This window comes from Hyperolius riggenbachi, chromosome 3 (genome assembly GCF_040937935.1).
Source record: "Hyperolius riggenbachi isolate aHypRig1 chromosome 3, aHypRig1.pri, whole genome shotgun sequence".
Classification (NCBI taxonomy): Eukaryota; Metazoa; Chordata; class Amphibia; order Anura; family Hyperoliidae; genus Hyperolius; species Hyperolius riggenbachi.
The window spans coordinates 201,045,675-201,072,759 of NC_090648.1; the positions used below are offsets into that span (position 1 = coordinate 201,045,675).

Genomic DNA, 27,085 nt, shown 5'->3' on the forward strand with positions numbered 1-27,085 from the left:
CTGCGGTGAGTATTCATCTTAATTCTGGTGTCAACCCACTGTTCATAGAATTCTTTAGGGCTGTTCACACCTTCACATTGTAATGCAGAAGCAAACCCAGAATTTTCACAGGGGGATTCCTGAAAGGTCTCCCTCAGCCATGAACAATCCTATGTAATAAAACCCTAACTGTCCCTGCGTCATCCTCCTGTCCCTGTGTACCGTGTTTTATGGCTACTGCGCATGTGTAACCGTTGGGACAGGAGGAGGACGGGACCAGGGGGTAAGGGCGGCGGGCGGGTGCTGACATATGGCTGTGGCGGCGGTGAGAGAAACCTAGAGCCCATTTTTAAACGGGCTTAGGTCTACTAGTACAGTATAATAATATGCTAGGACATCATGCTGGGTACACACAATTATTATTATTATTATTTTTTATTTATATAGCGCCAACATATTCCGCAGCGCTTTACAAAGCACAATAACACGACAAGGGGAACATAGATACAACTAGCAAATGTACAGCAGAGTTCCAAGCAGCACAAATATTGTTACAAAAACAGTAAACATTAGGAGGATGACCCTGCCCTTGCGAGCTTACAATCTAATGGGTAGTGGGGGACACATTAGGTAAGGGGGTGGAGGATGGATGAGGCAGTGACCCTTTGTCTCTGATTACATTGTGACAGATAAGTAAATAAGGGCTATAGAATGTTATAAGCTTGTCTGAAAAGGTGTGCTTTAAGAGTGCGTTTGAAGATGTCCAGGTTTGGAGCATGACGTACAGGCTGTGGAAGAGAGTTCCAGATAAGGGATGATGCTCGTGTAAAGTCTTGGATGCGAGCATGAGAGGAGGTGATCAGCTTAGAGGCCAGTAGAATTTATTGGGAGGAGCGAAGGTTGCGGGAGGGACAATATCTTGAGATTAGTTAGGAGATGTATGGAGGAGACAACTCGTGGATGGCTTTGTATGTTAGAGTCAGGAGTTTGAACTGGATCCTTTGGGTAATGGGTAACCAGTGGAGAGAATGGCACAATGGGGCTGCATCGGAAGAGCGTGTGGAAAGGTGAATGAGGCGGGCAGCTGAATTTAGAAGGGATTGGAGAGGTGCTAGCCTGTTTTTTGGTAGACCACAGAGCAGGGTGTTGCAGTAGTCTAGGCGGGAGATGATTAAAGGAATACTTAAAGGGATACTTAAGGCAAAAAAAAAATGACATTTACTCACCTGGGGCATCCCTCAGCCCCCCGAAGCTGGATGGTGCCCTCGCAGCCCCGCTCCGATCGTCCTGTCCCCGCCGGCGGCTACTTCCGGTTCGGCGACAGCCGCCGACAGGCTGGGAACGTGGCTGATTTTCCGCATTCCCAGCCGCTATATCACCCTCTATGCTGCTATAGCGTATATATATATATATATATATATATATATATATGTAGCCGCCGGCGGGGACAGGATGATCGGAGCGGGGCTGCGAGGGCACCATCCAGCTTCAGGGGGCTGAGGGATGCCCCGGGTGAGTAAAACTCATTTTTTATTTTTGCCTTAAGTATTCCTTTAACCACTTAAGGACCGCCCCCAGCCGATGGGCGGCGGCAAAGTCCGGGCCCAAACGACCGCAATACGCCCATCGGCGGGGGCGGCTGCGGGAGTGGTTATGTGGCGATCGCGTCATTCGTGACGCGATCAGCCGCCGGGGACTGGCTCCGCCCACCGCTCGTAGTAACCCGCCGGCCGTTCGGAAGCGCCGGCGGGTTACTAGCACCCGGATCGCCGCACTTACATTGTATAATAGGCTTTGTAATGTATACAAAGCCTATTATACTGGCTGCCTCCTGCCCTGGTGGTCCCAGTGTCCGAGGGACCACCAGGGCAGGCTGCAGCCACCCTAGTCTGCACCCAAGCACACTGATTTCCCTCCCCCTGCCCCCTGATCGCCCACAGCACCCCTCAGACCCCCCCCCTGCCCACCCCCCAGACCACTGTTTGCACCCAGTCACCCCCCTAATCACCCATCAATCACTCCCTGTCACTATCTGTCAACGCTATTTTTTTTTTTATCCCCTCCCCTGCCCACTGCCCCCTCCTGATCACCCCCCCCACCCCTCAGATTCTACCCAGACCCCCCCCCCCAGACCCCTCCCCCCATGTACTGTATGCATCTGTCCCCCCTGATCACCTGTCAATCACCTGTCAATCACCCGTCAATCACCAGTCAATCACCCCCTGTCTCTGCTACCCATCAATCAGCCCCTAACCTGCCCCTTGCGGGCAATCTGATCACCCACCCACACCAATAGATCGCCCGCAGATCCGTCATCAGATCACCTCCCAAATCCATTGTTTACATCTATTCTCTCCTCTAAACACCCACTAATTACCCATCAATCACCTATCAATCACCCCCTATCACCACCTGTCACTGTTACCCATCAGATTAGACCCTAATCTACCCCTTGCGGGCACCCAATCACCCGCCCACACGCTCAGATTGCCCTCAGACCCCCCTTTATCAATTCGCCAGTGCAATATTTACATCTGTTATTCCCTGTAATAACCCACTGATCACCTGTCAATCACCCATCAATCACCCCATGTCACTGCCACCCATCAATCACCCCCTGTCACTGCCACCCATCAATCAGCCCCTAACCTGCCCCTTGCGGGCAATCTGATCACCCACCCACACCAATAGATCGCCCGCAGATCCGACATCAGATCACCTCCCAAATCCATTGTTTACATCTATTCTCTCCTCTAAACACCCACTAATTACCCATCAATCACCTATCAATCACCCCCTATCACCACCTGTCACTGTTACCCATCAGATTAGACCCTAATCTACCCCTTGCGGGCACCCAATCACCCGCCCACACGCTCAGATTGCCCTCAGACCCCCCTTTATCAATTCGCCAGTGCAATATTTACATCTGTTATTCCCTGTAATAACCCACTGATCACCTGTCAATCACCTATCAATCACCCCCTGTCACTGCCACCCATCAATCAGCCCCTAACCTGCCCCTTGCGGGCAATCTGATCACCCACCCACACCAATAGATCGCCCGCAGATCCGACATCAGATCACCTCCCAAGTGCAGTGTTTACATCTCTTCTCTCCTCTAAACACCCACTAATTACCCATCAATCACCCCCTATCACCACCTGTCACGGTTACCCATCAGATTAGACCCTAATCTGCCCCTTGCGGGCACCCAATCACCCGCCCACACCTCAGAACGTCCTCAGACCCCAGCCCTGATCACCTCGCTAGTGCATTGCTTGCATCTATTTCCCCCCTCTAATCACACCTTGAGACACCCATCAATCACCTCCTGTCACCCCCTAGCACACCTACCCATCAGATCAGGCCCTAATTTGCCCCGTGTGGGCTCCTGATCACTCGGCCAAACCCTCAGGTCCCCCTCAGACCCCCTTCCGATCACCTCCCCAGTGCATTGATTGCATCTATTTTCCCCTCTAACCGCCCCCTGAGACACCCATCAATCACCTCCTGTCACCCCCTAGCACTCCTATCCATCAGATCAGGCCCAAAACATCCTTTCATCTAAGAGGCCACCCTGCTTATGACCGGTTCCACAAAATTTGCCCCCTCATAGACCACCTGTCATCAAAATTTGCAGATGCTTATACCCCTGATCAGTCATTTTGAGAAATTTGGTTTCCAGACTACTCACAGTTTTAGAAAGAAGACACCCCAAGGTATTCTGTTAGGTGTATGATGAGTTCATAGAAGATTTTATTTTTTGTCACAAGTTAGCGGAAATTGATATGTATTGTTTTTTTTTTCACAAAGTGTCATTTTCCGCTAACTTGTGACAAAAAAAAAATCTTCTATGAACTCACCATACTCCTAACAGAATACCTTGGGGTGTCTTCTTTCTAAAATGGGGTCACTTGTGGGGTTCCTATACTGCCCTGGCATTTAAGGGGCCCTAAACCGTGAGCAGTAGTCTAGAATCCAAAGGCCTCAAAATGACCTGTGAATAGGACGTTAGGCCCCTTAGCGCACCTAGGTTGCAAAAAAGTGTCACACATGTGGTATCGCCGTACTCAGAAGAAGTAGTATATTGTGTTTTGGGGTGTATTTTTACACATACCCATGCTGGGTGGGAGAAATCTCTCTGTAAAAGGACAATTGTGTGTAAAAAAAAATCAAACAATTGTCATTTACAGAGATATTTCTCCCACCCAGCATGGGTATGTGTAAAAATACACCCCAAAACACATTATACTACTTCTCCTGAGTACGGCGGTACCACATGTGTGGCACTTTTTTGCACCCTAAGTGCGCTAAGAGGCCCAAAGTCCAATGAGTACCTTTAGGATTTCACAGGTCATTTTGCGACATTTGGTTTCAAGACTACTCCTCACGGTTTAGGGCCCCTAAAATGCCAGGGCAGTATAGGAACCCCACAAATGACCCCATTTTAGAAAGAAGACACCCCAAGGTATTCCGTTAGGAGTATGGTGAGTTCATAGAAGATTTTATTTTTTGTCACCTGTGAAATCCTAAAGGTACTCATTGAACTTTGGGCCCCTTAGCGCAGTTAGGGTGCAAAAAAGTGCCACACATGTGGTATCGCCGTACTCAGGAGAAGTAGTATAATGTGTTTTGGGGTGTATTTTTCCACATACCCATGCTGAGTGGCAGAAATATCTCTATAAATAGACAATTGTGTGTAAAAAAAATAAAACAATTGTCATTTATGGAGATATTTCTCCCACCCAGCATGGGTATGTGTAAAAATACACCCCAAAACACATTATACTACTTCTCCTGAGTACGGCAATACCACATGTGTGGCACTTTTTTGCAGCCTAACTGCGCTAAGGGGCCAAAAGTCCAATGAGCATCTTTAGGCTTTACAGGGGTGCTTACAATTAGGCACCCACCAAAATGCCAGGACAGTGAACACACCCCACAAATGACCCCATTTTGGAAAGTAGACACTTCAAGGTATTCAGAGAGGAGCATAGTGAGTCCGTGGCAGATTTCATTTTTTTTTGTTGCAAGTTAGAAGAAATGGAAACTTTTTTTTTTCTTTTTTTTGTCAGAAAGTGTCATTTTCCGCTAACTTGTGACAAAAAATAAAATCTTCTATGAACTCACCATGCCTCTCACTGAATACTTTGGGATGTCTTCTTTCCAAAATGGGGTCATTTGGGGGGTATTTGTACTATCCTGGAATTTTAGCCCCTCATGAAACCTGACAGGTGCGCAGAAAAGTCAGAGATGCTTGAAAATGGGAAAATTCACTTTTGGCACCATAGTTTGTAAACGCTATAACTTTTACCCAAACCAATAAATATACACTGAATGGGTTTTTTTTAATCAAAAACATGTTTGTCCACATTTTTCGCGCTGCATGTATACAGAAATTTTACTTTATTTGAAAAATGTCAGCACAGAAAGTTAAAAAAATCATTTTTTTGCCAAAATTCATGTCTTTTTTTGATGAATATAATAAAAAGTAAAAATCGCAGGAGCAATCAAATAGCATCAAAAGAAAGCTTTATTAGTGACAAGAAAAGGAGGTAAAATTCATTTAGGTGGTAGGTTGTATGACCGAGCAATAAACCGTGAAAGCTGCAGTGGTCTGAATGGAAAAAAAGTGCCTGGTCCTTAAAGGGACACTTAAGTCAAACCAAAAAAATGAGTCTTACTCACCTGGGGCTTCCAATAGCCCCCTGCAGCTGTCCGGTGCCTTCGCCGTCTCCCTCCGATCCTCCTTGCCCCGTCGGCAGCCACTTCCTGTTTTGGTGACAGGAGCTGACAGGCTGGGGACGCGAGTGATTCTTCGCGTTCCTGGCCACAATAGCGCCATCTATGCTACTATAGCATATATCATATACCATATAGCAGCATAGAGGGTGCTAATGTGTCTGGGAACGCGAAGAATCACTCGCGTCCCCAGCCTGTCAGCTCCTGTCACCGAAACAGGAAGTGGCTGCCGGCGGGGCCAGGAGGATCGGAGAGAGACGGCGAGGGCACCGACAGCTGCAGGGGGCTATTGGAAGCCCCAGATGAGTAAAACTAATTTTTTTTGTTTGACTTAAGTGTCCCTTTAAGGGGTAGAAAGACTGTGGTCCTGAAGTGGTTAAGGCATGTACAAGCATTTTGGTGGCTCTTGTGTGAGGAAGGGATGGATATGGAATATATTTTTGAGCTGGAAATAGCAGGTGGTAGTTAATGAGGCAATGTGAGGTTTAAAGGAGAGCTCTGAGACAAGTATATCCCCCAAGCAGCGGGCCTTAGTGGTTGAGGTTATTGGGGTGTTGTCTACAGTTATGGTTGCAATTGGTAGATAGCGATGGTGGAAAAATCACAATTTCCGTTTTACTCATGTTGAGTTTGCAATGCAATTTCCTGTCTGACTGACAGGATCTGACGATTATTTACGACTTGTTCGATCCAAACCAAGTTTGGATACAGATAATAATGAGGACAGCCAACATTGATAATGAAGGGGAAAGTGAAGCATTCACATAGCAGGGGCACAGGGCTGTGCTCATACCTGGCTCTGTGCTCTGTTAAGTTCTCTAGAGCTGCTCCAGGCTCTGTACACACGCTACTGCTCCATCCAAAGTCAACTGTAGCAGGGAAAGAAAGGGGGTGGTGCTGTGAGATGCAGGATACCAGCAGATATTCTGGTGTCTCAACTTGTGCCTGTCCCCAGACACTGCACAAGCCCTGGTCTGAAGGGGGATTCTGGGCTGCTGTAATCCCCCCTGAACTTACCTATGTCACAGTTCTTACTCACTGCATGCAGGCTTTGAATTAACGTCTGTAGCCAGTCTTCATTGCAGTTCACACACATTATAATGCATGCATTATGCAAGACACAACGTGAATCCAGCCAAAATCTAATTGATATATGGTAATTATTAGGTATGTAAAAACTTTAAATTATTTAATACTTGCCGCTAACAGGTTTGAGTTCCAACGTTCATACATTGTTATACGCTGCATGTGAACATGATTGATTCAGTAAACGGTGCTAACCTGCTTAGCACGCCTAAAGACTTTAGGCGTGTTAACCAGGGTGCTAAGTAGGTTAGCACTGTTTCTAAAATCAGATCGCGCGCAAAGGCCCACGCGCAAAACTTTGCGCGCGCACGGCGCGGTGCCCGCGGAAAGTCGCATAGACGTGAATGGGCACTTTGCGCGCACTGCGTTGTGCGCGCGCAAAACCTTGCGCGCCGATCTTTGCGCGTGATCTGATTTTAACACGCCCAAACTGAGTTAAGGTGTGATAATGGCCTTTTCAGAAGCGTGCTAACAGTTAGCACTGCTTACTGGATCGAGCCCTATGTCTATATAACTGTATGGGCATGATCAAATAACTGTTGTTACAGATCCCATTGTCCTTGCTCTCTTTCTAAAGCACATTTATGGATAATGCGTGTGATAAAATGCATATTTCACAGCAATTCTTCATGCTATGAACGATAAGGTGCACGTTATAATGAACAGAGTGTGTTGCACTGTGCCTGCATTGTAGTGTGGGCATTACGCAACAAACATAGGCACTTATTCAATTCACTTTTTCTTCTGCATTTTCTCCTAGGTAATATTTTCACACCTTATCAATAAAATACAAACAAGAAAATACACAAACTATTTTTTTACCTACTTTTCGGTACTTTTTCAATTGCAGAGTACTAAAAAGTTATTATTAACAGAAGATGAAAATGTATATCCTAGAAAAAAAATGAGGACAAAAAGTTAATAGAATAAGGGCCATAGTGTGAACTTAACCTCAGGTGTAGCATAACAGCTTTTTCCCTGATCCTTACACCACTTGATATTGCTAATCTTGTAGCTGGTGATGCCAGCAGTTATTTGTGAATTGATAGGCTTACTCTCACGTCAACCAAGTTGCCAGATGTTCCCCTTTTGGCTTAGTTGTTGGTTGAACCATAACGTTTTCTGTGCTCCTGTATTTCATCAACCCTAAAAAAATACCCTCTAGCCATTCCTCTCGCTGATTAGAGAACACAAGCAGTAAAGTGCCTGAATTCCTGTAGCCACATCCTACCATCCCCTCCTTCTCCACATTTGTTTGGTAGACTCCAGCTGTTCGTGACCATATGTACTTTTGCATGCCAGATGTGTTTGTCAATCACAGCTTCTTCCAGCTGTTGCATAGGCATGCTCATAGCTTCACATATGCTGTCTTTCCATCTTAGCCCCTGCCATCTCATCCTCTTCTTTTATCTCTCACTTTTTCCAAGTATCAAGGATTTCTCCAAAGAAAACAGTTTTCTGATTATGTGACCAAAGTATTTGAGGTTTAACCCCCTTGCCATTCCAATTATGTCGGCAAGGGGGCGGTGCAGCACTTTAAAAAAAAAAAAAATTATTTTACAATTCATGTAGCTAGCCTAGCGCTAGCTACATGATAGCCGCTGACAAGCGACATTTCCCTACCTACTCCGATCGCCGCCAGCGCTGTTTGCAAGCAGGAAATCCCGTTCAGAATGGGATTTCCTGCTCGGCTTCCCCCATGGCGACGGGGCGGGATGACGTCACCGACGGTCATGGACATCGGGACGTCAGAGGGAATCCCGATCCACCCCTCAGCGATGCCTGGCACTGATTGTCCAGGCTGCGCAAGGGGTCTGGAGGGGGGGGGGGGCGGCGAATCGAGATATGGACGCAGCTAGCAAAGTGCTAGCTGCGTGCAATAATAAAAAAATTGTGAAAATCGGCCCAGCGGGGCCTGAGAAATCCTCCTGCGCAGGTTACCCTGAGCTGAGCTCAGGATAACCAGCAAGGAGGATAATGGAGTATTAGCCCTTCTAGTGAACACTCTGGCCTGTATTATTTAAGTATTGACTAGTTAGGTCTTCTAGAAGTCCATGAATCTCTTGGTAGCTTTCTCCACACCCACCATTCAAAAGCATCTATTTTTCTATGCATGACTTTATTTATAGTCCATTTTTCATAGCCATTTGGTACTACTGGGAAGACCATGGCTCTAACCATACTGACCTTTGCTGGTAAAGTGACATCACTATCCTTTAGTATCTCCTAAGGCAAATTTGTCATAGCGCATCTTACCACAGGTGTATAAGCATAAGAGGATTTATCTACATTGTTTGTTTTTAAATCACAATATAATAGTGTATTTTTGTTATTATTGTGAAACGTGGTATATTGCAGCTTTGTGTAGTCATTGGAGTGTGTGAATAATGCTTTGTCCTATTTCCTCTCTTTATAATTAATTCTGATGTTCTCTTACCTCTCTGTTTCTTCACTGATTGTTTCTAATGCATTTTCTGACAAGGATATGCTGCATTGTGAATCCGCAGACATGATGGGAGACTTCCAAGCTCAGCAGGTGCGTAAGTACCTACATTTGTCAATAGACGCCAGTTTTTGGGGACAAGTGATTCTGCTGCTTTATCTTTCTGACACTATTTGATTTGCTGTTTTAGATGGTGATTTATATAAAATGGATATTTGTGGGTATTTGAGAAAGCCAGTTAATGGGATTGGGAAACTGTAAATGAAATACTGGCGTGTGCCATATTAAAAATATTGCATATATGAGATATTTCTGGGCATGTCACCTTGATTCATGCTTCTTAGCATGCAGTACTCAACCCCCAGGGGGGATATTGTGTTAGGCTTAGGGGTATTTGAACTTTTCAAAGTCAATTTATTGTAGTGAGTTTTAGAACTAAAAATATATATGTTAAATAAACAAATGTGTTTTTCAGTTAATTAAAAGCATAAAGGAACGCAGGCTTTCGCCATGGATAACAAAAATCGATTGTGCTATCATCAACATGGGGTACTTGGCAAATCTGTCATAAAGGGGTACATGCTGTATTGATGTTGAGCAACACTGGTGTAATATGTTGAATGCTTGTGTTGTTTTTTTTTCTACTGAAATCCTATTTTGAGATGTTGAATGTATGTTAGAGGCATTGTCATTAGGTGGAAGTAGAATTGTGTATTAATATGGCATCAAACCAAGAGGGTTTAAAGCAAAAGAATGGCAGAATATATTGGGGGGTTACCATGCTGTAAATATATGTTCATGTAGCTACTTTCCTGTAGAGCAGTGATCTTCAAACTAAGGCCCGCAGGCCGAATGTGGCCCCCTGAGGCTTTTTTATGCCCCCCTCCCACACACAAAATGTATTACTTATAGATGCGGTCAGCTACATCTTTAAATATTGGTGGTCTGCATATAGAATAACAGTGCTAGCACCACCCATCCACATTGAAGCCAGAAAGCAGCAATTCGCTAGTTTCTAATCAAGTTCCACATCAGGTGACACTGCTGTCCAATTGGACTGCGGGTTGTCACCTGGGTATGCTTCACTGTCTGGCCCGCAAAGACTTCTACATCATTTTATGTATACTCCGGCCCCCCAGCAGTCTGAAGTATGTTGACCCGGCCCTCATCCCAAAACCTTTGGGGACCCCTGTTGTAGAGCAAACAAATCTGGTATTTCTTGAAAGGAAAGTGGAACACAAGCACATGAACACCGTTACTGGTTTCATCCAGTGTGTAGCAAAAACTAAATAGCACATTCTACCTAAGATGTCTGGATATAGAGATGTGGCCACTGCAGTCTAGTCTAGTGTATCTTCAATCCACACAAAAGGGACAATATCTAAATCAGATGAATACATTTTGTTTCCTCTTGGCCATTTTTCACTTTCAAGCTTAACCAGCCCGGCAGTATGGACGAGCTCAGCTCGTCCATTACCGCCGGAGGCTGCCGCTCAGGCCCTGCTGGGCTGATTTTCATCAAATAAAAAGGAGCACACGCAGCCGGCACTTTGCCAGCCGTGTGTGCTACCTGATCGCTGCCGCATCGCAGCGATGCGCCGCGTGCAGCGGCGAAATAGGGTCCCCCCAGCCGCCGGAGCCCAGCGCAGCCGGACCAAACAGTTCCGGCCAGCGCTAAGGGCTGAATCGGAGGCGGCTGACGTCAGGACGTCAGCTGACGTCCATGACGTCACTCTGCTCGTCGCCATGGCGACGAGGAAAGCAAAACAAGAAAGGCCGCTCATCGCAACCTTACTTGTTACTTCTGATCGCCGGAGGCGATCAGAAGTAGGCATTAGGAGCGCCCTCTAGTGGGCTTTCATGCAGCCAACTTTCAGTTGGCTGCATGCAATACTTTTTTTTTTATTAAAAAAAAACCCATCCAATCTTAATAGAACGCCAGGCTGGTTAAAGGATGCGGGTCAGACTACAGTGTAACCATCATCGATAAGGAATTACAACCAGAAAACACTTCTGACAGAAAATGGCTTCTGAGAGCAAAAAAAGGGTCAATAGTTCATAGATTTAAGCTCTGGCGTACTTCAATGAATGTGCCATAAAGCAGAGACAATGAAACAAACAGTAGTAAAAACGTAAAAAGTAGATTTAACTATATAATAAAACTGTGGGATATCTAAAAAACTCATGTTTAGGTGCAGGAGGATAGATACTTTTGTTTATCTCATCAGTTTATTTTCACCTCGCGTTTCCTTTAACTGTGCTGCCCCACTTCCATTTATAACACCTTTTATGAGAAGCAGCTTTTATATGTGCAGCAGCCTCCCCCCTTCCTTCCTTTTATGTGAAGCATCCTTATTCCCATTACATTTGAAGCTCTCACTGCCTTGTGCAGAATCCATGTGTAGCAGCTCATTCTTCCACGTACAGCAGTCCCTACATTTCAATGTGCAGCCCTCATTCTGCACCGTCCTCTGCTATCCAGCCTGGTCAACCATGTGCAGCAGCCTTCTCTTTCATGTTCCTCTTCCCCCCTGTCCAGGAGCTCCTCGATACCACAACCTATGTGACCCTGGACTTCACCCATGCCAGTCAATGGAAGCATACAAGTGTTAGAAACAATGGCTCCTGCTCTGTACAGAAAATCACTTATGTAGCAAGGTAGGAGTTTATGCGCAATCTTACTTCAAACAGAGTGCGGTTGCCAAGGGAGTAAAAGAGTGGAATTTAAGTTACTGGCACTTCTTCTTAGCTGTCTGTAAATTAAAATGGAAACATTGACATGTACAGCACTAATCTGTGTCTAAGGATGCATACATACATATAAATAAGATTGGCCAATGATTACTACTTCTATGTAGTATGAGAGCTTACCTACACAATCTATTTGTAATCTGTTAAACCTCATATAACATGGAGGTGGTAAAATTGATCAATTATTGGCCAGTAAAAATTGGATGTGTGTAGTGGGCTTAAGGCAATTCAACTACAAATGTGGAATTTGCACTAAAGCCCATGCCAGATTAAATCCTGGTACACACGCCAATTTTACCTCCTTCATGTAATGTGAAAGCCAACAGATTTTGAATACTGAGATTGTGTAGGTAAGGGGTGGGAGGAGGCACTCCAATGAAGGTAAAATAATCTAAAAACAGTTTAAAGCATCAAGGTTGGCTAACCTTAAAGAAGTTAACTGACAGCAAGAGCTGAGAAAAACAATACATATTGAAAACACGATGGACAACACATTTCGAGGGCTGAATCACGCTTCCTCAGGTCAATACCAGTCTCTTTCTGCGGCAAACAACAAAGTGTGGAGCACAATAGGCTTATTCTTATAACTGGTTTACTGCTTTGCTTAAATAGGAGCTGTCAGCCATACTATCTCAGAAAAAAAAACACATATACAGTATAAGTATATAAATACTTGCTGTACTTACATAACATGTGTATTGTACTGTCCAAGTTTTGATTTTAGTAATATTTTCTATAGTAAAAAAAAGAGAAGATCCTTCTTAGGATTCTCCATTTTAACTGTGTCCATCTTGAAGCCAATCCTGATATAATTTCCTCCCTTACTTTCCTCTGCCTGATTATGTATGCCTTGCCCGCTCTCCTCCCAGTCTTCAGGCACTCCCACCCAGCTCTGCAATAGAAAGTGCATTGTCTCAGCATGAGAAATATTGGCCAATCAGAGAGGAACAGAGTTGTGGGAGACGAAAACAGGAGGGAAAGAGGCTTCAGCCAATCGGGCTGCATAGGTTAAGTCTAAGGGGAAAGTAAGGAAGCAAAAAAAGACAACCCAGCATGCCCTGCAATTTCCTTTGTGCGGCAATGTACCAAATAAGAGTCGCGGAAACCAGGGGATGATCATTTAACAACAAAAAAGTAATAGCGATTTTTAACTTTTGGATTGCCTGATTAGCATCATTATTACTTGCCTACCAGATAACAATAAATACCGTAAATGATTTTTGATTTTATGCCCGACGGTTACTCTTTAATGGTCTGCACAGAGCAGGTCAGATTACAGGAATTCAAACCATAGAAGTTTTTGTCATTGGTGAAATACTTCAAACAGACATGGACATAAACATAAAGTGCACAGAACAGTGGCGCGAAGAGTTGCAGTAAAAGTGGACTTTCCATTTTGGCATTCACTTTGAGCGCATGAACCAAGATGTTTATCTCAGTATCCCCGAAAGAGAAACAGCCCAGAATTTAAGTAAATGTCTATGCTGTGTAGATTGCATAGTTATGTTAGCTATCTCCAGGTGGTTGCCAGCTGAACAATATAGAAGGAGAAATGTACTAGCAACATGGAATGAAGATTATTCTGGTACAGTGATTCATTTTCCTTTATTCTTAATAGTTTAGTGCTGCCACAGGGCTTCATTTAGCAGAGGAAAAGAGTTACATTTTCTCATGCTAACCTTTAATTGTGATAGTTGTCAGTGTTTGCTTTTTTTCACCTTCCCAGCAGAGTCCTCACACAGTTTGTACTTGCACAATAAGTGTAATTACTGGCGGCCTGTGATGAAGCATTGCCTTCCAGAGGTGTCTGCTCAGAAACACTCCTCAGACAGGATTATTTGTTTTAACTGTGCTAGGCAAGTGAGAAACCTGTTAAAATAAACCATAAACAGGTGGAGGGCAGATGTAAGCCCATTTCCAGACATAACAGAAGAAATGGCACCATTTTAAAAATAAAAGCAAAATGTGAGAAGATCGAGGCAGGAGAAATCTTCTCACATTTAAGTGGGAATCTGCAAACGTGTGGGAACATTTCATAGTCTAAAAGTATTTCCCATTTGGGACTCTTCATGGCAGAATAATAACAGACAGCAAATACAAACTGTATGATAACATGTTGAGCAACACATTATATGTCTCTGTACTGTGATAGAAAACAAAACTTTACTCTTATTGGATAATAGGATTTCCTTTAATTTTCCTCTTGTTTCTGGCCAAAGCTGGTAGAACACTTTGCTGTGAGGAAAACTTGCTGTCTCCTGTATCCCTCAGAAGAGCCCATGATCAACTGCTCAACCACTGCAAACATTGAAGGGGAGTGGTGGAATATGAGTAGATTTTAACAATTTGAGGACCCAGCCTTTACCCCCTCTTAAGGGCCAGCATGTTTTTTTATGATCTGTGCTGGGTGGGCTCTGCGGCCCCCAGCACAGATCAGGTTGCAGGCAGAGCGATCAGATCGCCCCTCTTTTCTCCCCCCTATCGGGATGATGTGCAGGGGGGGTCTGATCGCTCCTGCCTGCCTCGGTGTTGCGGGGGGGCACCTCAAAGCCCCCCTCCGCGGCGAAATTCACCCCCTCTCCTACCTTTCCCTCCTGGCGATCGGGGCTGCACAGGACGCTATCCGTCCTGTGACAGACTGTCATCTGTCACATGGCGGCGATCCCTGGCCGCTGATTGGCCAAGGATCGACGATCTGCCGCGCCGTTCAATGTAAACAAAGGAGACAAATGTGCGTTTGCATTTAGTCTGCGAGCCGTGATTAGCGGCTCACAGGCTATTCACGGAGACCCGCTCCGTGATCTAACAGGAAACGGCCGCTCGCGCGAGCGGCCTTTCCTGATTAATTAGGGAGGCACCTGGCGACGCAGATGTGCATCGCTGGTCCTCCAGCTACCACTTTGCTGCCGCACGGTATGAGTGTGCGGTCGGAAAGTGGTTATAGGACCCCTGAACTAAGAGGGATGTGGAGGCTGCCATATTTATCTCCTAATAAATACCAGTTGCATGACATCCTGCATTTCTCTTTGGCTGCAGCAGTGTCGAACCACACACCTTAAACAAACATGCAGCTTATCCAGTCAGACTTCAGTCAGAGCAGCTGATCTGCATGCTTGTTCAGGGTCTATAGCTAAAAGTATTAGAGGCAGATGATCTGCAGGACAGCCAGGCCACTGGTATTGTTTACATAGAAGTTAATATGTCAGCCCCAATATCCCTCTCAGTTCAGGTGTGCCTTAATGCTACCTTCTGAAAGTACTGATCACAAAATAATCTAAAACAGTCATTGAGATGTGCTAAAATTATCTATTTTATTTAATATAATCTAGATTTTCTAGATCATGCATTTTATAAAACAATAGCATTTGATCAGAAACAGTATCATCCTCAGCTTAAATGATCATTCTTACTAGGGATGGTCATTGATGTACAAATGCAATATTATGCTTGCAAATGTATGTATCTTGAAAATGGACCAAGCCAATTAAGCTGAGTTCAATTCAACTAGTCCATTTTTAAAGGGAACCTAAACTGAAAGAAAAAAAAAAAGTTTCACTTATCTGGGGCTTCTACCAGCACCCTGCAGCTGCCCTGTGCCCACGCTGTCATGGAATAATCCTCCGGACTTCCCCTGTGGCTGAGTTTCGATTATGGTGACTTGGCCAGTCGATGGCCAATGTACCTGGTGGCCCTGGCCCTGTGCTTCCTCGATCACGCTTCCATCACTGAGCGCGTCGTGTGCATGCTGGCTTAGTGGCCACCCACTTGGCTGATTCGACGAAATCGAAACTCAGCTGCTGCGGGGGACTGTAGGATCGTTCTGTGATTCCACGGGCACAGGGCTGCGGCAATAGTCGCTCGGAGACTGAAGGCGGGGCGGAGCTCCGCCCCCCAAGCAGGAGATGCGCGCGCAAGTCCTGCAAAACAGAGCCCCAGGACTTTACGCCAATTGGCGTTAGGCAGTCCTGGGGCTGCCGCCGCGGCCATGCCCATTGGCCTGACGCAGTCGGCAGAAGGTTAAAGAAACACCAAGCCTTTTCAGTGCTGCTGAGTAGATTTTTAGTCTGGAGGTTCACTTTAAGTCAGTCCATCTGTAGTAAAGTGACATCAGAATACGTGTTGTTTGCAGTAGGCCACACTTTCCTGCAGTTGTGATAGCTTTATAACTGTTGATTCCTTAGTCTCTGTGATGCATCTCTAGTCATAATCTGAGGCAGACAGTGTTCTGCATGCAGCCCAATAGTAATGCTTTCTTCTAGTTTTTCTTCCAAACAGTTATGTTCCCATGACCTTGAGATAGAAGGCCTTCTGAGTTGGAAACATCATCAGATTATTTATACCATACCAGACACATTTTTCTGTAACAGCATTACAGTAGCTTTGAAAACAATTTAGAATTCCTCAAAGGGACAGTTCTGTTAACTGACCTTGGTAAATTTAAATGATGGAATTAAAACTTAGGACATTTGTATCCTTGGCCCGCTGTAATTTATCATCGGCACAGACGCAGCTAACGTTTGAAATGATAACGGTGTAAATAGGCTGTATCTTAATAAGCTACATTTACATTCCTGTGTTCCTTTGTCTCATCACATTTGTACCATTCTCTATTTTAATAAGAGATTTTATGGTCTGGATTTTGCATAATCACATTTACATTTAAGCACAGCTCGAGACTGCATTGAAGATATGCTGTAAAAACGACATCGCATTAGCATAAAGTTCTTAACATCCTTCATTGTTTGTTGTTTAAAACTAGAAGGTTTTAGTGCCATACTAAACTTTAAACCTAACTCCAAGAAAATATTTTAGTTTTGGTTAGTGCGATAAAGGGTTAGATTTTTCTTTAATTTTTGTTTTTAGCTGTCATGTGTCACTTCCTGTCCAGAAAGGAAGTGGGGTACTCTCTCCAAGAGTGTTGAATACAGTAACAAATAAAATGCGTTTATTGTAGAATGGGGAATAACCATAGCTCCCAACTGTCCCTCTTTTGGAACCCAGTCCCTCTTTCTACTTCATTTGTCCCTCCTGCAGGACTCGTGTACAGATCTATGTAAATATATGTATTTTATCTACTGAAATGTGTGTTTAATTGACTCTAATCTAATAAGACTTTAATTGACTCTCCCATCCTTTAAATTAATATATTTCTTATTTTCAAATGTTAATATGAAGGACAATGAACCAGGATAGAAAGGATTAGTGTGCTTTGAATTTAAAAAACAACCTATTTTTCTTCATCTTTATGGTATGCTTCACTAAGGGTGTAATCTGGGGGCGTGGTTATGGGGTGTGGCAGGGGTGTTGCTAAAGTGTTCCTCTTTCTTATCTCAATAAGTTGAGAAGCATGGGAATAACTAGAATTATTGACTAGTTCACATTGCTGTCCCATATTCTTTGCCTCCAAGATTATCAGTTTTTGTGGTAAAGCCACAAAGTTCCTTTGGAAGTTCCAGGGGCAGGAAGTAAGGAAAGGCTCTCCAACTGGGATACAGACAGCAATAAACCCTTTAAAAGTTTCTAACCTCTTTCCACACTATTCCAAACTAAAAGGAAAACAAATTCTGGAATTGTGTTGTGGTAAAGTGCATTCTCAGAACACACTTCACACAACCGTGTCCTCATTCAGTGTGATTGAATAGTCAACGCTTCTGTGGAGAGCCATGCTTATGCTGGTCATCATTGTATAACTCCTGTGATGCATGGGGCTTGATTCACAAAGCGGTGCAAACAGTTAGCACGCTGGTGAAAAGCCCTTTATCACGCCTAAACTCAGTTTAGGTGTGATAAAAACAAACTCGCGCGAAATTCCTGCGCGCAAAGTTTTGTGCGCGTAAAGTTTAGTGCGCATAAAGTTTTATGCACCCAATAAACCCTATGCAACTTTCTGCGCGCACCGGACTTTACGCGCATAAAACTTTGCGCGCAAAATTTTATTCCTGAAAACGGTGCTAACCTAAGGTTATCATGCCTAAACTACTTTAGGCGTGCTAAGTAGGTTAGCACCGCTTTGTGAATCAAGCCCATAGTCTGAACAAGTCCTCAAAGTGTAACTGTAGGGAAAAACTACCCAATTTAGATACCTTAGTACAGAGATCTCTAGTCCTATTCTAAGGCAGTCAGTGTGCCGCATGCAGCTCAATAGTAATGCTTCCTTGTAGTTTTTCTTCCAAACAGTAATGTTCCCATGACCTTGAGATAGAGGGCCTTCTGAGTTGGAAACTCCAGCATGCTCAGGGCAGGATTTTTGGAAAGGCCACAAGGGCGGCTGCAGTCCAAAGGGGCACCTGGATTTGAAATAGGGGTTGCTATATATGAAAGTGAAAGCTGTAAATGGGGAGCAACATAATAAAAAGAGATGCTAAAGTCCAAGAGAGCTGTACATGAAAGAAAGGGGCTGTAGTACATGATACACATGGAAAAGGGGGCTACATGTGGAATGAGAGGCCTGCTACTTCACATAGAAGGGAGCCTCAACATACTTGGCCTAGGGACGGAAAAAGTATAAATCTGGCCTGGAGCATGCTGTACTAGCGTTACTCTACATTGGGAGGTCCCTGTTCATCTGATGCCTTCCAAAAATATTGCAGCTGCCCTCTGCTCCACAAATAGTGCTGTTTTAAGTTTGGAAACTCAGAGGTGCCATTTATTTTAGCTCCTTATATTATATATCGGTCTTCTTCCCTGGAGTACCCCTTTGAGTCCATGTGGCGTCTATTTCATTTTCTGGAACATGCTAATGGCATACCTCTCAACTTTTTGAGAAAGACTTCTAACAAAGAGGGATACCTTTAACCAAGCCATGCCACAACTCTAATATCGCCCCCACCACACCACTAGTCACACGTACCACAATGAATTCATAAGTAAGGCCCAGTTCACACTGGGCGGATTGAAAACTCATCCATGTAAAAACTGATCTATGAAACAGATCAGTTTTTATTGGGCATCAGTTTGTGATCCGTGACGCTGCTTTCTGTTAGTGTGCCATCATGAATGCAACACGTCCATCTATCCAAAAAAATCACTCCCTCCCCAAACTTGTTTTCCATTCAGTGGAACGGGACAAAGGATTAATTAAAATGGAGCAATGTGAATTGATCCTATTGATTTACATAGAGTCCGTTCACATCCTTAAAGGGATACTGTAGGGGGGTCGGGGGAAAATGAGCTGAACTTACCCGGGGCTTCTAATGGTCCCCCGCAGACATCCTGTGTTGGCGCAGCCACTCCCCAATGCTCCGGCCCCGCCTCCGGTTCACTTCTGGAATTTCTGACTTTAAAGTCAGAAAACCACTGCGCCTGCGTTGCCGTGTCTTCGCTCCCGCTGATGTCACCAGGAGTGTACTGCGCAGACACAGACCATACTGGGCCTGCGCCGTGCGCTCTTGATGACATCAGCGGGATCGAGGACACGGCAACACAGGCGCAGTGGTTTTCTGACTTTAAAGTCAGAAATTCCAGAAGTGAACTGGAGGCGGGGCCGGAGCATCGGTGAGCGGCTGCGCGGGCACAGGATGTCTGCGGGGGACCATTAGAAGCCCCGGGTAAGTTCAGCTCATTTTCCCCGACCCCCCTACAGTATCCCTTTAAGGATCAGTTCTGTTACGGTCCACTAAACGGACCGTTTTTACGGCCAGTGTGAACCAGCTCAAAAACGTAGTTTTAGAATTCCAACCACACTGGCAATTTCTATAATAATTATCATTCAATACATTTGAAAATAAAAATATTAAATTAAAGTTGTGAATATAGTTTACATTCCAGTGAACACATTTTTAGTAGAAAAATACATATATTTATGTAGGTCTTCGCATCAGTCCTGAAAGAGGGACAAATGAGGATGAAAGTGGGACAGGGAGATCTGGTTCCCAAAAAGGAATTAGGGGCTATGGCCATTAGCATATTGTTTAGTCTAATAAATAAGGTGTCATAAATAAAGCTGTTCTTTTTGTGTGGCGCCCAAAATAATTTCTACACTTAGTAACTAACTTTTCAAAATGAACAGGATAATTACTGAACATGAACAAATACACAGTAGGTGCATAACTGTGATTGGCTTGGCATTTCAGCCATTTTCCTCCAATCATAATGGTCTGCATTAAAGGAAACCTGTAATGATAAAAAAAAGAGTTTCACTTACCTGGGGTTTCTGCCAGTCCCCTGCAGCCGCCCTGTGTCCGCGCTGGTACTCAACGATCCTCCAGTCCCCCGCAGCAGCTCAGTTTCACTTTCGCCGGCTTGCAAGTCGACAACCACTGCACCAGCGTGGCCCTGGACGGGAGTGTCCTGCCCAGGCGCAGTAGAGATTTTCTCATACTGCCCCTGCTCAGAACTCTCCCGGTTACATGAGCACAAACGAGGACGTACGCGGCCAGGGCTGCACAGGGGCAGTGGCTGGCGACTGAAGAAAGCAAAACTGAGTTGCAGTAGGGACTGGAGGATCATTCCGTGACACCATGGACACAGGGCGGCTGCAGGGGGCTGGCAGAAGCCCCAGGTAAGTTTTTTTTTTTAAATCTTTACAGGTTTGCTTTAAAACTAGGAAGGCTTTGGCAAATATATTTTTTGTTTCATTTGGCTTCTCAGCTTTCAGGCTACATTGTACACTTCTGCCAGCTTGTCCAGGGGTGTAATGGAATTACTGCAGTGTGGATACCTTCAATATATTTGTGTGTTTGTTGATTCTATTTACAAATGTGTCACATAATTAGTGGTATATGGGAAATGAAGTTGTCCCCTAGAGGGCAGCAACACAGTTTGAATGGCGTCCACATAGCAGCAAGGCACATAAGAATTCTCTTGCATACTGAAAGGTGCTTAGTACATTACATTTGCTTATAACAAATGGAAATAAGATAAAGCAATATGCTTAAAGCTGGCAATAGATGCAGCACTCACAGTATATTATTCTCAACATAAACAGGAATGCTTAGTTCAGCTGAACATTTCCACTCGTTCTATAGAGATGAAGGGGGTGGTAGAGCAATGTGCAAATACAGCTGGCTTTCAGGGTATAAAAGTAATTGGAAAAGGCTTTATATAACCTGCCTGATCATTTTCTCCCACAAAGCATTTGACTAGTGATATGTGGTTGTTTCTAAATGAGGTGGCATATTGGATAGCATGCCTATTTGGAGCACTGGGTTTCCAGATTCGAATTTGGGCTGACACTATCTGCATCCAACACTATCTGCATGCAATTTGGATCTTTTCCTTGTGTCTTGTATTCATGTGAGCACTCTGGGTTCCCCCAAATTCCCAAAACATACTGATAAGTTAATTGGTTCTATCTACAATTGGCCTTATAGCCAGATCAGATGGACAGCTGCTACCTGCCGGCATCCGTCCACGTCGTTCAGCGCTGGGATCCACCACATCCCGCATTGAGAGGAATGGAAGCGGTGCATGTATATTTACACTGCTGGTGAGCTGGGCGCAGGGTGTTCCGAATGACCCTGTTGCTGCTGAAATCTGTTAAATAGGGATTTGCGACATTAAATACTATTCCTCCTCTGAGTCGTAGCAACTCCGAACCCCAAATTACCCTTGCGTGAAGAGCATAGTGCTATAGCGGCACTCTGTGTCGGCAAACAACCTGCTTCGATGGAAACGATCATCTCAGTGCATTTGCCATCAATTTTGCAAGCGCCACGGTCGATCACATTTTCTGAGATGCTGCATGTAGCTTCTGGTGTTGTTTGTGTTCACAGTCTCGAATCTCCCTAGGGGCTCAAAACGCAACACGACTACAGAACGACGGGAACCAATGTTAAAGTGAATCTAAACTATCAAAAATAAAAAGAGTTTCACTTACCGGGGCTTCTACCAGCCCCCTGCAGCTGTCCTGTCCTGCGCCAGTCCACAACGATCTTCCATTCCCTCACCACCAGCTAGTTCTGTTTTTGCCAATTTGGAGTCGGCAGGCCACTGCACCTTCGCAGCTCTGGCAATGCGTATCTTTGCTGGCGTTCCCATCTGCAATAGCGTCCTGCGCCTGTGCAGGATGCTCTTGCAGACAGCAACGCGAAGACGTATACGCGTTGCCAGGACTGCGCAGGCACAGTGGCCCGTTGAATCCAAATTGGTGAAAACAAAACTAGCCGGGGGGGGGGGGACTGGTTGGGGGAAATCATTGCGTACCAGCGCGGGCACAGGATAGCTGCAGGGGGCTGGTAGGAGCCCCGGGTAAGTGAAACTTTTTTTTATTTTGGACAGTTTAGGTTCACTTTTTCTGCTGTGAGCTTCTCTGAGGAACAGTTAGGGCCCATTCACACTTAAGTGCAAAATGCTGGAGATTACCACCAGCGTCTTGCGGGAGTGATTTTTCCGTGATTTAACTCGGAAAAATCCCTGGACACTGCAGCGATTTTTCCACAATCGCGTTTAGCGCTTCTATACCACTGAAACGCGATCGTCAGGAAATCACCTGAAAATGGTGCAGGCTACACGTTTCCATTTGGCGATTTGTATTAATCGCCGGCGATTAACGCAAATTGCCCAAGTGAGAATGAGCCCATAGGGTATCATTGCACCAGCACTGTAAAAAGCACTAGTGCTTGAGCGCTTTGCCAAAATCGCCGGCAAAACGCTCTAGTGTGAATGGGCCCTTAGTGGCATGACTGCAGAAAAGGAGTAAGATGAAAAGGAGCCCTAGGCAAGATAACAGTTTTTACCCACCGCTAATGATCACCTGTTTTTTTTAGTAAGATTTGGTGGGGGTTTGCATCCGCCAGGCCCCTAGACTCTCAACTGCCTACTTTTGCCTAGTGGATGATCCGGCTCTGCATGATTGTACTCTGTAAAGCACTGTGAATGATGTCAGAGCTATATAAAAATGGGATTTCATTCACTTACAGCTGCAAACCAGAGTCTTCTGACAGCTTGGGAGCAGAATAGCTGGTTAGCTTGGCTATCTTATGAAAGTAGCTTGTCATATAGAAAGTGTACTGAAGGAATGCAGCCTGTAATTTCTTTCCCCACTGGCACACAATGAGGCCATTGTCTAGGATCATTCATTCTATATTTACTCTGTGACAAAACAGCGTGCACACCAGCTGAAATATTTACTTTCTCCTCCTTTTGTTCACTCTAGAACACTCACCAAATATATGAAAAAGGACACTCACTAAATATATGTAAAGGAGGACTCATGGAACGTTGTCTCCCGCTAGAAACGCCATGATACAGCATATAACCTAATCTTATGTTGTATATGTGGTATATGGGAAGCACAGTGGGTTAGCGGATGGATAGCAATCTTGACTTGCAGCGCTAGAGTCTCTGGATCAAAACCAGGCCTAAACACCACCGTGCATGCTTGTTTCAGGTGTGCCACTTTCCTCCCACAAGCTAAAAATATACTAATAGGTTTATTTGCACCTCCCAAAATAGTCCTAGAGGCTACTTTCACACTGACACATTGTGTTGCGATGGACAATATAATCGCATAGCAACCATGATGCTATTATATTGTTATGGTACATTCACATTGACGCATTAGTAGTGTGCTGTGACTAGACAAAATCTATTGAAATAACACAAGGCATGCTATGCGGTACCTAACATTGGCCTCAATTCACTAAGCTTATTTCCTGGCTTTAATAACGTTTCTATAGTTATCACCATGGTGATGAGGCATGTCGTATTCAGGAAACATTTTACGGTTCTTTTCCGTTAGCCGGGCGCATCCACTAGGTGGCGATAAAACTTCACCAGAGTTACATCTTTCCCTACTATCCATGGCGGCCTGGAGGGGGAATAGTAATTAACGCCACCTTGTGGTTGCGCCCGGCTAAAGGAATAGTTCCCATTTTACCTCAGGCAAACCTAAAGTTAACTCTTCTGTCTTTAAGTTAGCTCTTCAATCCTTAAAATAACTCCAGAATTCTAAAGTTAAAGACAGGCTGTTGATTAACTGCGTGTGAAAATAACTACAGAGGAGGTAACTTAACTACAGAGGAGCTAACTTAACTACGGAGGAGGTAACTTAACTACAGAGGAGCTAACTTAACTACGGAGGAGGTAACTTAACTACAGAGGAGGTAACAACTGCAGAGGAGGTAACTTAAGGAATGGAGAGATAAGATAACTCTCTCACTGTGTGGAGGTAAGTTTTCTCTTGCCTTATTATCTCCAGCATGATCTTAGTGAATTGAGGCCAATGTGTGTGTTTACAGTTGCAATGAAGCAAACTTTTTATGTACTGTATACTTCACTGTATACAGGCACTGTATACTGTGTGTATGGAGGAGAACGGGGAAGCAGGAGGATAAGGAAGCCTCCCGAGGTAAGTACACAAATCAGGCAAATTTTTCCCTACAGGTTTCCTTTAAGTCATTCATATGCCTTCTCATTGGTCTCAATGCCAAACGAACTAGTTACATGCCATCAAAATAGTTTACAGACCCTATTTGGCTACATTTTTCAGCCAAACTTTCAGTATGTTTTCTGAAGTGTCTTTTTTTCTGATGCGATCCAATTAAAAGCCACCTATTCCTCCTTGTATTTTCTGCATAGAAGAGTGACTTGCTGGATTTCTGCCTGTAAGTGGGATGTTGTTTCAGAGGCTAGACATCAATAACAACTCTGTGCTGATGAATAAATCACGACAAGATCTCAAAAATAAAACAGATGTCCGAATTGTTATAGACAAGGGAGCACTTCCGAGCACACAGCCATGTCATTGCAGCAGTGACAGGGGACAGCTGGAAGTTTCAAGCTCAGCACTACGAAGGCACTTAGAGCGCTGACTGTGCACTAACAGAACAGTTCCCAGGTGAGCCTTCCACTGACTGCCCCATTAGCAATCAGCAAAACAGCTGGGTGAGATGAGTGCTTAGGATCCTCACTCATGCATACACATGGAGACCTAACGACAACCAGCCACTGAAAGCCTGGTCACAGATACACAGGCTCACAGCACTGAAGATTAATGACGATTTCCATTGCATAGAAGGAAAAACGGATGCCTGCTTGTCATTTACAGATGAAAGCTCTGTGAATAATGTGCAAATGAACAGCATATCAAGTAATTTGTAATCATTTCATTTACATAATGCTACCTCATGCATCATGCTGTTGTATAATAACAGAGAAAGCAGAATAGTTAATTAGTAATACCCTGCGCTTCAGCGGTACACAGGCTAATGGAGATGCTACTAAGCATAAACAGGAACAACTGGGCAGGGCGTGGGTTAATGAATGCAGTCCAGTGAACAGTTAAGAACTCAGATCCAGTAACATGTTTGTTGAAAAAACGCATCGGTTGGCAAAACAAATTTAGGCCTCTATTCCACGAGCAGTTGACAGTCAGTGAAATGACCATCAAACTCACAACTGCTCACAGCTGCCTGGTAACTGCTCACTGCTGCCTGGTGACTGCCTGCTGAGCACACAGTTCAACTGCCTGTGAAAAAGAGGCCTTAAACCATTTTCAGGTGTTCTTTTTATGATATAGTTTCTGTCTTGGTCACATTGGCTTCTGTGGCTCTGCTCAGTGCTGGTTGCCAGGCACGGTGCTTCTCTAGAGTCAAACTAAGCAATCGCTCAGGGTCCCACAACACAGGGAGTATAGAGATCACAAGTTTACTAGCAGTACAGTATGGAAATGTAAGTGACCATATATTCATTTTTCATTAGGTCTGCATTTTACCTAAAACCATGCCTGCTGGCTGCCACAGCTGATCTGTAGATATTTTGGAGCTCCCCTTCTATGTTCAGCAGTGCGCCTCCCATTCCATGGCAGCCCCCTCTTCCCTGTGTAACATTCATGTATGAAGCCCCTCTCTTTCATGCACAGCTCTCTTGAGCTGCAACTTGCCCTTTTTATGTGTTGCCCTTTATTTGCAGCTTTCTCTTAAATAAGTAGCAACTCCTATTTCATGTGGAGGAGGTGCCTGTGTGGGCTGTTGCCACCCAAGGCTCGGGCTTTTGTGGCCCTTCCAGAAATCCAGCCCTGTGTACTATCACGTACCGTAAGCATGTGGACTGGACGTGGTGCAATGGAATAACGTTGTCTGATCTCATGAATCCTATTTTCTTTTAGCTCTTGTGGGTGGCTGGGTGCGGGCGCTTCATTTACAGTATCTCTGGGATGTGCTGGAAAAACAAGTCTGATCCAAGGAAGCCCCATCTTGCAAATTACAGAACTTAATGGATCTGCTGCTAACATCCTGGTGGCCACACTACAGGACCTCTCCAGAGGTCTGTGGGGTTCCTACATTGATGGGTCAGGGATGTCTGACAGCACAGGGGGGACCTACACAGTACCAGGCAGATAGTTTTAATGTTCTGGCAGACAACCGTATAACATAAATAGATTAGAATGCACATCAATTCTATAACTATCCTGTGAAAATCAAAAAGTGCAATGTTTTTAGTAATATTTTGACTATACTATATGTGTTACCATTGCAATACAAATAGATAGGTGAGAGGGATTAGCCAGCTCTGTAGGACTGTCTTTCTGTAAAGATAGCAGTGATCTGAAATGCTTTCTTTGCAGAAAAAGATAATTCAGTAGTGTGTAGGCATTTTCACAATTCATCTATTTGCCCATAGCTGGGGACAGATGCGAGCTGTAAGAACAATGTTGTTTGACTGAGTGACTAATAGACATTCACAGGATGTTCCCAACAACATTGCTTCTTCTCAGCTTCACATCCTGAGGTTTGCCCCAATGAGGCCTGTGTAACACAGTAAGCATATTAATGGCGTCTTTTTCTTTTTTTCTTTTCGGGGTTTCCAGAGTGGCAGGAAGTAAGAGTTACTTTCAATGTGCTGTTGAATTGTTTGTGTGTTTAAGATGTAATTGCGGTATTATCATTTTATATCTTAATGGGCTCATTATTTTCCCTCCCCCAGAATAAGATCTGTGTTCTTGTAGCAATTTAGATGCTTGGCTAGCCTGAACACTGTACACTTGCTGCTGCTAATCCCGTAGGCATACATTTCAGCACACTTTAGACATAATTTTTAGTACCAGTAGATAATCCTGAAAGTCCAACTACAATTACGGTATATCAGCCTCTGACTAATATAATGAAATTCAATTTTTAGTAAGTCTTTTTCACATATGTA

The 27,085-nt window shown here is 44.4% G+C and overlaps 1 protein-coding gene across 15 annotated transcripts in view; it reads left to right on the forward strand.

Annotated features, from left to right (window-relative positions):
• Positions 1-27,085, forward strand: part of TJP1 (tight junction protein 1) — a 622,292-nt gene that overhangs the window by 224,241 nt on the left and 370,966 nt on the right. For 11 of the 15 annotated variants that reach the window (XM_068275550.1, XM_068275551.1, XM_068275554.1 and 8 more), the window contains one exon: positions 9,293-9,346. The exons of the other annotated variants lie outside the window; for them this stretch is intronic. In XM_068275550.1, coding sequence (XP_068131651.1) covers positions 9,293-9,346 — 54 coding nt within the window. The remainder of the gene's footprint in view (positions 1-9,292; positions 9,347-27,085) is intronic. 15 annotated transcript variants of the gene reach the window in all.